Raw genomic sequence first — 16,072 nt, 5'->3', positions numbered from 1 at the left:
CAGGACTGTTTCTTACCATATACTGCCTACTATTTTCAATTTTAAATGTCTCAAGCTGGGGGGTCCATATGGCTTTCCTTCCGCTCAACAGATCTCATCATTATGATTCCCCCGCCCCAATATTCATCTAAATTCTCCCTTTCTGAATTTACTAATTATACCCGTTCTTACACGGGTGTGAAAACACCCACCTACTGTACCTTCCAGGAGTGTTATGTGACTCAGCACGTGTGAAAGTGCTTTGAGATCCTTGGGGAAAAGGTAGCATAGAAGCACAAAGGATTATAACACGTGTAATCAACATTGGAAGAAAAAAAAAAGATATAAAACCATGAAATAGGAGCAAACCTTTCTGTTCAGAGACCCTTGCAGCCTGTGCCACTGCAAGTTCATCTCACCAAGATGCTCTGCAAATTCTGTCCTTTCATAGCGCTTGCTTTCTACATCGCAAGTGCTGATCTGCAACAGCGACTGGTTAACAAAATCAACCGTCCACTGCTTAAAGTTCATCTCCATCATGTATTCCTGAAAAACAGTTACGATGGCAATTTAAATTTCATAAACTCCATTAACTGCTGATTTATAGTGTAATTCTGTGGTATTCAGAGAAAACTTCTTATTCTGAGCCATAATACAGTGCATTTCCTGAGAGATCTATTCTCCATTGTCTAAATCAAAGGTGGCCTTAGTCCGTAGCTAACAGACGCACAGCATGGGCTAAGATAGGTCCCCGCTTCTTTGTCCTTACCCACACAGATGGATCTTTTCAGAGAAGACGATTCTGCCCGATAGTAAATACTAACTACAGCTAGGAAATGCCATTTCTTTTCTTTGAAAGGAGGAAGATTTGGACAAAAGAAAGCAGATTCTCTCTCTCTTAAATTGTAGCTGTTTATCATGAAGACGCAGTCCTTTCACCAAATAGTACCAACCCGACTGGGGCTGCTGGATGATATGGTAATAAAGATACAAATATCTTGGAGCTTATGAGACTGCATGTCCCCCTCAGGAAGGAAGCTAGGAATATCCTTAAGTTTATCCTCGTGAAAAATTCTGGCGATATCTACAAGACAAGGCAGTGGTCAATTCTGTTATACAGGGGTCCTAGGATATGAATGCTAGGAACATACTTTTAACTGTTAACCAGAACCAAGAAGCTGACCCCAAAAGTTCAAAGGGCTAAGAAGCACAGGATTAATCTTCAAGAGTACACCAATGTTCTGAGCTGGAAGACTAAGTACTCAGCTGCCCTAAGGAACCTAGAAGTAAATGGATATTCTATTCAATTCTATTCTGGCTCTTATACTGCATCCATTACTGTGGTACCTGAGCACCCTGTAGACAACTTGTTCTTCTGCTTGCGTATTTACCTTATATTTCTGAAGAAGATTTTTAACTTGGGATGCGTTACTTTGCAAATTTACAGTGGCCTCATCATCTTCTTTTTGTTGTTCCACATGGCTCAGCCATGCCATTATTTCTGTGATGGCCTCACGAGACGGAAGCTTTTCCATCTGAAGCTGGAAATCAAATATATAATGATTCTTTTGTACTTAACTTGCTAGCAATATTAAATCAGACCATCAAGGAGGACGACATCTTTATCCCAAAAAGGCCTCACATAATGTAATTATGTAAGTATGAACTTGCAAGTAAACCCTGATACTCAAATTTAGGATATGATTCAAACTTAAAACAAGAAATTTGGACATCTCTGAAGTCTGGAATAAGATTATTGTTGCCTGTTGAAACTAACCTTTATATAAAATATGACATTGATGGGCACAGGCAGAGTTAGGTAGAAATACAGTAATAATTAAGCCTCAATACAATATTGAGGATGTTCCAAAAGTGAGTCAGATGGGTAATTGAGCCCTAAAGAAAAAAGTGCTTTCCCTGCATTATGTAGTGCTTGACTGAATCCAATCAGTAACATTTTAAAATAATTCTGCACGTAGCTTGGCACAAATGAAGAAATAACTTGAGATTCCCTCCTTACCTGATGAAGTTTTTCTTGGATGGTTGGGAACTGAGTGATCAATTCTGCCCATTTTTGCTCAAACTGTGCCAAAGATGATCTAAGCACTGCAGCATCCATTTGTTTCACATGAAGAAGCTGGTTGCCAGTGCTTATGACAGATGACTTTAAGGATGATTTTTCATCTACTTCCTTAGAAAATGCCTGAAATATACAGAGAGTTAACAAAACACATATTTTAAAAACACAGACAGGGTCTCAATCACAGGAGGGACTGACTGGATGGGTTGCAATTCTGGTTGCACTGAAACCTGGTAAAACTCATCTCATCTGATGGAAACTTGAAACCTGCTGAGGCTCAGTAAACCCCAGAGAAACTTTGAGCCACACAGGTGTCAGCCAAGATCTTTCTTCTCTATCTTCCTGCAGGACCTTTTAACCCCAATATGCTGCCACCTATAACCCTTTTAACCCAACAGGACCCTATATTTGGTGCTTTTTTCTCAGGTTGGAACTCCAGTGTCTTGAAAGACCATTTTTGGAGGATTGAGAGGAATAACCTGCTGGTCCCCTCTCACCTATCAGGATCTTCAGGGTGCCCAGATCTCCTTGTCCCCTGTCTTTGAGGTGCTGGTTGGTTCATATCCACCCATCCACAGAAATATCTTCAGCAGAGTTAAAGACCCCCAATCTCTCTCACCCACATTTAACAGCAGCAGCAGGACTGTGACATGCTGCCTCCTAGAGGAACCCTGGAGGCAGTGCAGTGCTACCCCACTTCATACTCAGGGCTATGCCCTGCTGGCAGATTCTGGCCATATTGCAATGTCATTTGTGGGCGGGGGGGATTATTATCTGGCATCTAAATGCTGCAGATTTTTTTGACTTACAAACAAGTTGTCTATATTGTTTCTGACAGTATGTAGGTCCTGTGACACATTGAGAGACTGCTCCTTCCAAAAATTCATTCTCTGCTGAGCAGACTCCAACCATTTGATTAACTTGTCTGAGTCTCTGTTGTAGCTATAGAAACAAAACAAAGCAGGTTAATGGACTAGAAATGACTCGATCCCTTAGTAGAGTCTATAACACATTTCTTTTCTCCTCTCAGAATTGTCCTTCCATCCACCTAAAGATGTATGCTGCTAGACCGTACAGGTTTATACAAGATAGGATTCCCACCTTCCACTTCAGACAGCATCACTGTAGTAGCACAGAACTGATATATGACAACTCTGTTCTGCTGAAAGCATGCATATGTTGATTAAAGAAATAACCACCATATTTATGGCCTGTGAGACACAGCCTCAGAGCTTCTGAGCCTCAAAAGACTCTCTTCCTGTATTGACCACACAATTGCATATGGATCTCAGGGGCCCTGTTGAAGGCTTGGATCATCTGTGAAGAGGCAAAGTCTTCACACTGGCTCAGACACCAGCCCCTGGTCTTTGACAGTACACTCCAGTGGGTACCCTACATCTACAGATCAGGGGAGTGCAATCTGGGCTTTAGTTAACAACTCTGATGTGCAAGTCAAAAGAGAATCCAGCTCACTTTCCCCTAGAGATGTTGGCCTTGCAGTGCCAACAGGAGTGAAGACATTTTTGTCATAAAGGAAGCAAATATGACTGACTACACACAGGAAGAAGATCTATTCAGTAGGAAGATGAAATTTTTTATTTAAACAGTCACTTTTTTTACCATAATTGGACTTTTGTTTTCCACAAACAGATGCACAAACTCTGTAGTTTAATTACATTGATCTCATGATTCAGGAAATATGGGTGCTGAAGAATTTGTGAGAAACCCCAAAGAGCAGTGGCTAACCCTAATTTCCCCTTGAGTAAAAACTTACCTGACCAAGAGTTTGAGTAATGTTTGAAGTCTGTGCAGCTCATGGCCAACTTTTTTGGTTAAGGACAACCACAGTTCTTCTAGTTTCCCAATTTGGTTTACTAATTCAGGACAGCTCACAACAGTCATCAATTTCTTCCCTTCCTTCACCATCTGGTAAAGTCTGGCATGTTTTTCATCAATGTTTCTTTTGGTTTGCTAGCAAAGTATAAATAGTTTGCACAACAACAGTGTATTTTAAAAGAGAAATATGGCTATTAAAACATGCACTTTATCCTCACAACTGGCATTTATTTTATTTTCTGTTATGAACAGTGGTAAGAATAATGGACACACAAGTTATTTTTCATATTACCTTGTGATGTAGCTTGACATGTCATGAAATAGCATGACATGGCTCCACCACATGAAACAGAATTATTGTGGCTCATTTGAGGCATCTCGTAATACAAATTCAAATGATAATCTATGACACCTGTGTTCATCACAGTTTGTTAAGGATTTTGATAAAGTAATTCCTTCTCAGTGCTGAATAATCTCATATCCATTTGTTTACTTTGGATTATGAACTTCTATAAAGGCACTACATAAATATGCACAGTCAGAAAATACTCCTTGTTATACACAAAATACTCTTGGGTTGGTAAAGGATTTATCTGCAATTAAATAGTCATGCATAGAATCAAGCCGTAGTGAAAAAAAACAAACAGAATGCAGGCAAACAAGGTAAAAGTTTATAAACTTGACTCACTATGGACATAAGGATATGGGAGCTCCAATACTGCTAATACAACATGCTCCCTGAAGAGTGCAAAAGCCAAGTGCTGTCACAAAAAACAATTAACTTCCGCCACTGTTTTAGGTGGAATAATATGCAAATCTGTAACTATTGTGTTTTTTCTACATGCTGTGTTCTACCTAAAAACATTCCTTCTCCTAACAGAAATAACTCCAAGAAACAAACATGGCTCTTCAGTTAAGGTAGATTAGTCTTCCACACTTTCAGTCTCAGCCCTCAGAAGACAATGGAAAGACTCCCCAGGAATGGGGATCAGCCCTAAGCATATATCACTCAGTCTAAGGAGCACCAGCAGACAAACATATTAACAGGATACATTTTGTGTTTTAAACTCATTTATATTAACTCAAGAACTGTATCGTCCTAAGTGAACGTGCAGTTCTGCCTTCAGATACACAGCACTTCTCTGATGTTTGGAACAAATTATCAAATGTCTATCTGCCTTTCTCCAGAAAACAAACTTTATTTTCCTTGGAAAAGAGGAGAATTCAAGGTGATTTAACTGTACTTCCCAGAATTTTGGAAGAGTTTGATAGAATTGATAGACTTCTCACTACAAAGAGCAGCTCAAATATTTGGAAACAGTGGCCTGATTCTCACCTCACATGGGTGAGAGTTGAATAAGGCTCATAATCTCTGTGTATCACTGGAGTATATATTTGAATGCCAGCTTTTAGAGCAGCTGCAGGGACTCTCTCTTCATAAATGAACTAATTAAAATGTGGCTACAAATACCCCTCTTCCCAGTACTTTTAAAAGGTATAAAAAGCTTTGTTTTCATATGGAAATGTACATTTGGGCACAGACTATAGTTGCTACCTTGGCTAAGAGGGAGATGAGAAGGACCCTGTTTGGAGGACATTAAGCATGTGCTAAGCAGATATTTCTAAAACAGTATTTTTGCCATATACAGTGTACCATGATCCTACCAAAAAAAGTGATTCAACAGAAATAAATAAAAATACCTGGAGAAGTGTAATCCTCTCCATTAATCTTTCTTCTGTCTCTTCTACCAAATTCACAGAAGGCACTGCAGAAGCAAGTGCCTCTAATTCTTTGTTGAAAGGTACAGAATACTCATCAAATTCTGTCCATTCCTAAAACAAAAGCCATATGTTAATGTAGTGTACCTCTTATTCTATGCTTGTGCTAAACATTGAAAATGCTGATGCTTTAACACTTACATATTATTCTTAGTTCAACCAACAAAACAGAATGTCAAAAGAAGAGTATGTAGAGAGAACATATCTTAAAGAGTAGCTTCTATATCATCTGAAAACTGAGGATTTCAGTTAACACACAAATGATTTCTGACTCAACATTTTTTTTTAACTTGGGTTTTTAAAACTTCTTTTCATTTTAATGTACTATTGGTATTTCTGTGCCACACAGGTATTTAGTCTCAGTCTGGGTGTTCAGGAAGTACCACAGGCATGTTACAGGAATTCCCATTCATGTTGGAGGGAGGGAAGGCATGTAAATTCCACATTTGAGGAGAAAGAGATGAATTACTAACACTCAAGAGCGTGAACAGTCGGTCACTGCCCTCAAACAGACATGGCTAGTAGACAGCTGCTGGCCACAGTATCTCTAGCATAGAAAGGGTTCCATTTTCCATACCAGGTTTATTCTAATCCATTACCTTTAATAAACTCTCTATGCGTATGCCATATTGGGAAGCCTTTTGTTCCAGCAATCTGACATCTTCCACCAGCTCAGTCCAGAATTTCTCTTTCTTTTGTAATGTAGCAGGAGCCACCTTCTTGGAATACGATTGCACGACAAGCATATGAGCGATGAGCTTGTGAAAAAAGCCCTGAAAAACCAACAAACACTTTTACATGTTTCAAGCCTATTTTTCTGTTTTATAGCAAGTGCTCCATCAAAATCAGACTCTTTGTATTACGTGAGGACATCTGTTGTGATTTTAATCATAAATACTAATGACACTTTGCATTCATTATATACTGCTTCATCCAAGGACTTCAAACACGCCTGTGAACCAGGTAAATAATATTCATTATACTATAGTGATGTTAGCTGAAGTAAGGGATGGATTGGGGCAGGACCTTATATGGGATTGCAGGGCTAGGGAGCTCAATTAGTTTGTCACAAGTGCAGTTCCTGCACCCAATGAAACAGCAAATGCTCCTTCTCCATGATCCCAGGAGCTCAGCACCCAAATGGGGCAGGGAGGAGCACACAGGAAGGGGACAAAGAAGATCCAGAGAGGGCTGGTCACATTGGCACACAGTAGGAGCTCCCTCCATACCATCACCTGCTCATCCCAGTGGCTAAAAGCCATGGTCTACCCCAGAGACTTGCCCAAGGTCACACAGAAAGTTAATAACCGGGAGTAGAACGCAGGAGCCCCTATGCCCATATCCCTGCTCACTCCACTAGGCTGCACACTCTTCCTTAATTAACTTTACCACAGATTTACAAAATACTGGATAGATAATAAAACATCTTCCTGACACTTTGATACATTCCGAGGTAGCTCGAACCAGGGATAAATGGATCAGCAAACCCAGACCCCGATCCAAAGAGGTCCGCAAAATTGTGCGTTTCCATCCAGGAATGACCATACTTGCCAGCTGGGGCAGAACATGTATTTTGTGTATCTTGTCTTGCTTCCTCTCTGCCCTAACCGTCCCGTCCCCTCCCCGCTCATGTCCCATTCCCCCGAGGTGACCAAACAACAAACAACAACAACAACAAAACCCTTCGCAACAAACCAATCAAAAGAAAAAAAAGAAAAAGTCCAGCAGCATGAAAACAGCCTCTTTACTTACTGTTTTTGAAAACATCCTATCTATCTCAAAATATTTACTGCGTTTACTTCAACTACCTCAGACTCTCTCTTATGCTAGGAGAAATAGCAATAACTACTCAGCAATGATATTTCAGAAAAGTCAGTCACAGAAAGTCATATTCTACAATGATTCAAGCCGCGCTGTGTTGCATGTGCTGTACCTTGTGATTTTGCAGGTGAGAATGTAAGGTAGCTCTACTTTTCGCTAGCTGCTTTGGGTCCTGAGCAACCTTCTCTCGTCCAATGTCTACCAATTCTGCCAGCCCACAAATCAAGCCTTCGTATTGGCTCTCGCTGACGAAAGGAGAGTTTAGTTCTGCATACTTGGCTCTCAGAACCCCCCAGGAGTCATTCATAACATCCTAGGAATTAAACAAAATTCAATGAGCTTATTTCTTGCAAGATATAAACCAACCCAGAGACCTGCATGCACCATTTCTAGAGTATCGTATCGTGCTAGGATGCCAGATGGCCCTAAACCTTTCACTGCTAAAGTGTCTCGTTTTGAAGAGTCAAATCTCGCAGGATAGAATGTTGATTGCTCTGTATTCTTACCTCTAATTTATCAACTTCATGGATCAGAGCAACAGGTAACTGACATCTCTCCCCATGATCTCTCAGTTTTGCTATTTGGGCCTCATAGTTGTGTAGCTCCAACGCATATATATCAGTTTTCTGAATAAAAGATATAATAAGGAATTAAGTGTAGTTTTGTTCCTTCAGGTTTTACACTATTATTATCAGTATTATGATAGCAGTTAAAGATTGGGACTTAATTGTGCTAGGCACTTACAAACACACAGTGAAAGAGTCCCTATCTCAAAAGCTTACAATCTAAATATACAAGACCTACAGGGGAAACAGAAGGAAAGTGACTTGCCCCAGGTCATACAGTCAGCCAGTAGCAGAGCCAGGAAAATAATCCAGATCTCCCAATTCAGTGTCCTATGAACTGGTCCATGCACAGTTATTTTTACTAAATCAGTAGTAGTCATAATAAAAACACATCATCACCTCTGAGGGTGCAGAATTTTGTTTTCCAGTGAACACGAGAGATCTGGTGTAGGGAGTTCTCTGAAATAAGGGAAGTTTTAGATTTGTATGATTTTCAGATATAGCGGGGTAGGTGTCGGGACATCTCTGAGGGGTAGGTGGCTGTTGTATGGTCTGGAAAGGGCATGCAATCTGCCCTCAGCTGAACTATCTTGTCATCTTGTCTGTCCTTCCCTAGGGTCTTTTAAGCCCTTAACTAGGAGAGGGTAGGTTAACTGATTCATGTACCATACTACGAATGCTATGGTGTTTGTTGCATTTGTTAACATCCATTTACTAGGTATTCCTTATGTGAATACTTATACTGCTGGGAGGTTTGAAATAAATACTAGCGTCCCCTCTCCCATAAGGGGAAGCTCAAGGGACTTTCTAATTAAGGCTGTTACAAATAAAGGGCTGTATTTTGTGCTTGTATTTTGTGTATCTTGTCTTGGTTCCTCTCTGCCCTAACCGGTCTGGCTGGGGTGACTTGCACCCCAAGGGAGTCAAAGAACGAATGAGCCCTGTGTTTCAGCTAGTGCCGGGACTGCAATCCAGCCCAGCTGTTGCATGGGGGCATAGTGTGTGTGTGCGTATGGGGAGTGGTTCATTGGGCCTTCTCCCCCATATTTGCACACCTGACAGCATGAACCAGCCCTTAGAAAATATGAAATTATTTCTCACATTATTTTGTTCTCATATTATTTCTCACAAAACCACAGACTCAAACCAGACAATATTGTCCAGTGCTAGATAATTTTGCCTTAACTTAGTATTTTGAGTTAATTACCTGAAGCTGTTCAGCAACATTATGCCCACGTATTCCATTCAAGGTTTGTTGCAGAGTAGATTTTTTCTCAATTAAGTGATCATACAACAGCCTGATTTCATTCTGTGAAGAGATAATAGCAGGAGCAAACTCAGAAGTGTATTCAATAATAAATGGCAGTGATAAATCTCATACAGTGAAAAGACAACTGAATGGTGATTCAGCATGGCACTTTGATCACTCGTTTTTTACATGCTCTGGGCTCGATTCAGGAATCACTGGGTGAAATTCTACAGTCTGTATTCATCATAGAAATGTGGGGCTGGAAAGGATTTTCCAAACCTTTTATCATTTGTGTTGCTCTGGACTCTCTCCAGGTTGTCCACATCTTTCTTGAAATGTGGTACCCAGAACTAGACACAGTACTGTAGCTGAGGCCTCACCACTGCCAAGTAAAGCAAGACAATTACCTCCCATATCTTACATATGACACTCCTGTTAATACACCCCAGAATGATTTTTGCCTTTTTTTCAACCGCATCACATTGTTGACGCATATTCAGTTTGTGATCCACTATAACCCCCAGATCCTTTTCTGCAGTACTACTGCTTGGACAGCTAGTCCCCATTTTGTATTAATGTTTCGATTTTTCCTCCCTCAATGAAGTACTTTGCATTTGTCTTCATTCAATTTATCTTGTTGATTTCAGACTAAATTCTACAATTTCTCAAGGTCCTTTTGAATTCTAACCCTGTCTTCCAAAGTGCTTGTAACCCTTCCCAGCTCGGTATCATCGGCACATTATATAAGCATGCGCTCCACTCCATTATCCAAGTCATTAATAAAACTATTGAATAGTACCAGACCCAGGGCAGACCTTCCTAGGACCCCACTAGATATAGCCTGTCAGTTTGACAGAGAATAATTGATAATTACTCTTTGAATACAGTCTTTCAACCAGTTTTGCTCTCACCTTACAGTAATTTCATCTAGACCACAATTCCCTAGTTTGCTTATGAGAATGTCCTTTGGGACTGTGTCAAAAGCCTATCTAAAATGAAGATATATCATGTCTACTGCTTCCCCCAATCCACAGTCCTGTCAGAGGAGGGAATTAGGTTGGTTTGGTGTGATTTGTTCTTCACAAATCCATGATGGGTATCACTAGATCCTTACAAATTGATTGTTTAATAATTTGTTCCAGTATCTTTCCATGTATCAAAGTTAGGCTGTTTGGTCTTTAATTCCCCAAGTCTCCTTAGTTCCCCTTTTTAAAGATAGGTCCACTTTGCCCTTCTTCAGTCCTCACCCATCCTCCACGAGTATGGCCCTAAGATCCCCTGTATGCCAACTGGCAAAGGGCACACCCAATACACTATTGTCAGAACATATAGCCAAGCGGTGTCCTGTAAGGTTTCATATAAAAATAGGTGACTTGCTGGTCATTAATAATATTGCATGATTTATGTCCACTTAGTGTGTAAAGAATTATGTATGTATGCTGGAAATATGTTACTAAGCTATGTTCAGACCACGCAATTTGAGTAGAGAGGATAAACAAGATTGTCGTAGACAAAGGAATGTTGTTTCACCAGCTTGCCTTTATCTCCAATGTAAATTGAGCAAAGTGAGGCCAGATACAATGGAAGTACATTTACATCTATGGGAAACAAAGTAATTAAGCCAATCAAAAAAGCAAATTGACCAGAGGATGAGGAAGACAGCATGGCATCTACACCCTAGCAGGGTCTGGGTTTACTTTGCAAAAATACATTACAGAGGTTTACTGGACTATAAAAAGCGGAGAGAACCCCTTAGTTATCCATCAAAGGGAACAGCACCCTCTGATTGTGGAAGTTGGACCCTCTGGTCTGGAGTGCTGGAAATGCTGGTACGTAACCTGATGTAAGTGAGAAAACTGATTAGGCAAAGACTGCAACTTCCTAAAATTAAGTTTTAGTCAATAAAAAGCATGTTTTGCTTTGTTTGTAACCATTTCTGTCTGTTTTTCTCTTTTTTGTTCTTTGTTAATAAACTTATTTTTAGTTTTACTATAAACCATCTCAGTGTCATTACATTGAAGTACAGAGTGAGTCCTCAGCTAACCTAACAGGCTAGTGCGTACACTGTCTCTTTGCAGGCAAAGAACTTAATAATTTCTGTAAGCGTCAAATGAATGGGACTGGTCACTACAGAGAGATATCTCTGGGGTACTTGGGAACTGGGGTTCACTGATCACTACCTGCAAGGCAAGGTTAAGACTGGCAGAGTCTTGAGGAGTTTGCTGGTGAATTCGATGAACTCATGTGGTAGGGAGCTGACACACAGTCTAATCTGCAGCAAAGCTCACACTTGCTTAGGCAGAGGGGCAACTCGGTAGCTTTCAGTTCTGAGCTGCCCTGAGGAGAGCGTCATATTGAGTTCTTGAAGATAATAGCAAACAGTTCCGAGATGGCTTCAGCTAGTTTCTTAAGTACTCTTGGGTGAATTTTGTCAGGTCCTGCCAACTTGAATACATCTAACTAATCTAAATATTCTTTAACCTATTTTTTCCTTATTCCAGATTGTGTTCCTTCCCCCTTTGTTGTTAATATTAACTGTGTTTAGCACCTGTTCACAATTAATCTTTTTAATGAAGATTGAACCAAAATAGACATTAAACACCACATCTTTCTTGGTGTTATCCATTATAAGCTCTCCTTCCCCACTAAGTAGCAGATCTACACTTTCCTTTATCTTTCTCTTGCTCCTAATGTACTTATAGAACCTCTTCTTATAGCCTTTTATGTCTCTTGCTATGAGTAACTCATTTTGTGCCGCAGCCTTTCTCATTGCATCCCCACATGCTCGCACTATTCTTTTGTACTCCTCCTTAGCAATTTGTTCATGTCTCCACTTGTTGTAGGATTCCTTTTTGATTTTCAGGTCATTAAAGAGCTCCTGATGAAGAGGTCAGATCAGAGGCTCATAATGGTTCCTCTTGGCCTTAAAATCTATGAAATACATAAGGAGGTACAAAATCTCCTGCTCTGAAGAAAATGAGTCCTGTATGGCAGCCTTTTGAGATGAATGGTAAGTTTGCCTGAGCATGGACTGCAGGATTGGTTCCCCTTATATTTTGATACAAGATCAAATATTCTCCATAGCAATAGAAATTTAGCACTGAAGTATCTACATTTATACTCAAACAATGGGGGCTCAGGAGCTTTGTTTGAACATAGTAAGCCAAATCCCGAGGTCCTTCCTTTGCTTTTGTTCACTTCAATAGGAGTCTGCCTGAGTAAGGACAGATGTGGCCCATATATTTTATAACAAAAATCACAATATTTTTCCTAAGGAAACACAGTCTTTTGGTGTTAACATTCTGTAGGATCTTGGATATTGCCCAGACTAATTGTTTTCGTTTCCTTGTCTTGGGTACTTTCAGAACATTTCACATCACCCTTTCCCCTCTTTCACAGAAGAATAAAGACTGTAATATTATGACACCCAGTACTGTGGCACATGCTAAGTATAGCAAAAAAAAACCCACCCCAACAAAATACAGTGAGCATTATGAGCTAAACCTGTTCCCAGTGCATAGCCCACAGTGCCTGGTGCCAGTGTAGACTGAGCTGTGGAGGGCCAGGGGAGAAGGAATCCTCCCCATAAGCCAATCTGCAGTGGCTAATGCTGCTTTCAGGACTGTAATAACTCCCTCTGCTCCTGCACCCTCATCTGGCAGAAGCAAGCCTCCAGCCCCCTCCTATAGCATAGCCTACAGCATGTTAGTGTTCAACAAGCGTCTCTGCAGAGGAGTGACAACCCCCTGCACAGGGTCCCAGGTTGCTTCCCTCCTCGTTCTGCACACATACGTCTACTGTGATCATAGCCCAATGCAACTATCACTGTGGGGAGCAGGGACATGACAGGATTTACTCCTAGATGTATCTGAAATCAGCAATAAGCTAGGAAAAGCTTTCTCTGGGTTTTTTTTTTTCGGTTTTTTTTTATGTCCATTGTATACTGCTCATTTATAATCCAAAATGCATTAACACTAACACGTCTAATAGATGCTGTGAAACAAGACATGCATTCAGCAGTACAGTACCTGATGATTACTATTCAGATCCAGCTCAGCTTTCATTGATTTGCTTCTAGAAGCAGCAGCAGTTTGAGTTAGTTCCAGCCGGGCTTGCAAGTTGTTAAAGCACTCGAAGAATACATCAGCGCTCCCATCGGCACAGGTAATAGACTTTAAAAGATCATCCTTTTTATCTCTGATATCTGTGTGAAGTTTTTGCAGCTCTAGAGACAGAGTCTAAAGGATTGAAAAATAGAGAAGGCTAGTGAAAATGGTCCTTGTTAGAGAAGATTCAACTTTTAAAAACACCAGCAGGACTCAGGTTTCTACTTTTACTCAAATATAATGGGCCTGATTCGCCTTCTCCGTGTAAATCCACCGACTTTGTGGAGTTACTCCTGATTTACACCAGCGTAAGTGAGAGAGGAGACCTATCTATTTCACTATTAACAGAAACCCATTGATGCCCATCCATCTACATTTTGGTGCACTTACCTCATACAGTCCCTGCTGCACAGCAGTCTCTTCATTGGAGAGCACGCAGGTGTTTAACATCTCTTCCATGTTGTTCAAACACCGACCGATTGCCAAAAGCAGCTCAAAGAGCTTTTTGTCCAAATTTAAGGAAGCTTCCCCGGCCCCATTTTCCTGGATGAAGACAAGTTATAGCATTTTTCAGAGCTTCTGACCAAGTCAGAGATGATACTGAGCAAGAACATTGACTAAAGAAATGTGTATAAAACTGTGAAATATTCAGCCAACTCAAGCTATTAGCAATAAAAAGTTAGTAAAATACTGAATGGCTGATTTGGAAACAGTCCTCACCCCAACCTTCTATTTTGCACCCATGCAATATTGCAGACCCAATTGCAGAGCCAACTGAAGTCATGTACATGACCGATTATCTAATGTTGCAATTTTGGTGTGCAAATGACATCACTTGTGCCAGCAAATGTTTGCATCCAGGCAATAGCTAATGTTGGGGTAGAAAAATGAGAAGGTGCTTCTCTAAATCCAGACCTGATTCTACAGTGCATTAAGAACCTTACCAAAGCCCACCTCTATAATACACTCAGTTTGGGGGAACATGGTTACTGACTAGCTGTGCTTCATAGTGCCAAAGCTATGTCTAGCTTTCTAGAAGTCCTTGTCATTTTGGAAATTATAGAGCATGTGATTTGTACCTGTGTCTGCACAACATTTGCTTCTTGGCTTAGATCTCCAAGCTGCATGGTGTAAGTTTTCAGTTCCTTGACAGTTGGGATTCCAATACCACATACAGCATCTCTCGGCAGAATATTCAGTTTTGTAGTAATCTAACGTTTGGAAAAGCAAATTACAGATAGATTAATGGTTCAGATTAAAAATGGAATCATACTGCTACATAATATTATTTTTAAAAGAAAAAATTAAAATAACACCATCTGGATCCTATGGGTCACATTTTCACTAACAGGCAGGAAGTTCACCTGCAAAAAGGTTTTCACACCTGCTGCATCCACAAAAACCTATTTATGTGCATGCAAAGGGGCCACTTGGGCCTTTGGCTGAAAATGTAGCCCTATGAGTTTCAGTCTTTCGAAACGACAGGCTGCAGTTCTCAGGGTTAGTCTACACTTACCAGCCGGGTCGACGCGGTGAGTTCGACTTCTCAGAGTTCGAACTATCGCGTCTAATCTGGACGCGATAGTTTGAACTCCGGAAGCGCCGCGGTCGACTCCGGTACTCCACCACTGCAAACGGCGGTGGCGGAGTCGACCTTGGAGCCGCGGACTTCGATTCCGCGGCGTCTGGACGGGTAAGTAGTTCAAACTAGGGTACTTCGAATTCAGCTACGCTATTCACGTAGCTGAATTTGCGTACCCTAGTTCGACCCCGCTTCTTAGTGTGGACCAGCCCTCAGTAAGGCAACCCCCCTGTTTACTTCTGTTTGAGTTCTACCTGAGTGAGGACTGCATGATCCAGTCCTTCACCACTCATGACCCTCCTTGAGTAACTGATATTGTCCAATGTGATGGAATCATTTCCTAGAACACAAAATCTCAGCTTGTTTGTAGTTACTAATTTTTTTTAATATCAACAAACAAAACTGACAACAGTACAAGCTATTCATGTTCCCACACAGTAAAAACCTGCAAGGTCATACTAATAATCTTCAATCCCTGCAGCTCAAACTTTGTGTTGACATGCATCATGTACATCCTCATAGAGGATAAATGAGTCCCGCAATGGTGAATGTCAGGACAGAATTTGTCCCTGTGATCTATGTTTGCATCTGCAAGAATTGGGCTTTAATCTCTATCCAATCATTTAATTAAGGCTAGGAGTTGGGCACCTAACTCCCTTAGGCTTCTTTGAAAATCCCAGCTGAAATAAAAAAGACAGCATCAGGCCTAACCATTTAATACAAGAATTCTTCTAGATGGCCTTCATGCTACTTATTACACTCATCACTGCAGTGACACCATCTAACAGAAACTTAAAGAAAAGCACTAATGACTACTCCTAATGGCTTTCAAGGATGAGCAAGAGAAACAGGAATACTAAAAATGCTGTGTAATGATACCACTGACTACTATAAATCACGATTTCAACTGGACAGCTATTACACAGTTTTCAATTATTTAATGACGTTAAGAGAGACAGTATGATGATACAGAAAGCAAAATGTATTCATTTATGCCTTTGCCGTATCTGATGAAGGAGCACATATTAGCTGTAACTTTTTCACTTTCAAAGGTAGTAATGATTTTGTATTGGA

General features: G+C 40.5%; 1 protein-coding gene across 8 annotated transcripts in view; it reads right to left on the bottom strand.

Moving 5' to 3' along the window:
- Positions 1-16,072, bottom strand: part of SYNE2 (spectrin repeat containing nuclear envelope protein 2) — a 237,632-nt gene that overhangs the window by 79,254 nt on the left and 142,306 nt on the right. For all 8 annotated transcript variants that reach the window (XM_045015450.1, XM_045015451.1, XM_045015453.1 and 5 more), the window contains 13 exons: positions 14,496-14,627; positions 13,807-13,959; positions 13,339-13,548; positions 9,269-9,370; positions 8,002-8,121; positions 7,608-7,808; positions 6,274-6,447; positions 5,597-5,728; positions 3,834-4,030; positions 2,869-3,001; positions 2,000-2,182; positions 1,371-1,520; positions 349-525 (listed from right to left, as the gene is read on the bottom strand). In XM_045015450.1, coding sequence (XP_044871385.1) covers positions 349-525; positions 1,371-1,520; positions 2,000-2,182; positions 2,869-3,001; positions 3,834-4,030; positions 5,597-5,728; positions 6,274-6,447; positions 7,608-7,808; positions 8,002-8,121; positions 9,269-9,370; positions 13,339-13,548; positions 13,807-13,959; positions 14,496-14,627 — 2,064 coding nt within the window. The remainder of the gene's footprint in view (positions 1-348; positions 526-1,370; positions 1,521-1,999; positions 2,183-2,868; positions 3,002-3,833; positions 4,031-5,596; positions 5,729-6,273; positions 6,448-7,607; positions 7,809-8,001; positions 8,122-9,268; positions 9,371-13,338; positions 13,549-13,806; positions 13,960-14,495; positions 14,628-16,072) is intronic.

This window comes from Mauremys mutica, chromosome 4 (assembly GCF_020497125.1).
Source record: "Mauremys mutica isolate MM-2020 ecotype Southern chromosome 4, ASM2049712v1, whole genome shotgun sequence".
NCBI classification, from domain to species: Eukaryota; Metazoa; Chordata; order Testudines; family Geoemydidae; genus Mauremys; species Mauremys mutica.
The sequence above is the reverse complement of the archived record's forward strand: the minus strand, read 5'-3'. Positions and strand labels throughout refer to the sequence as shown.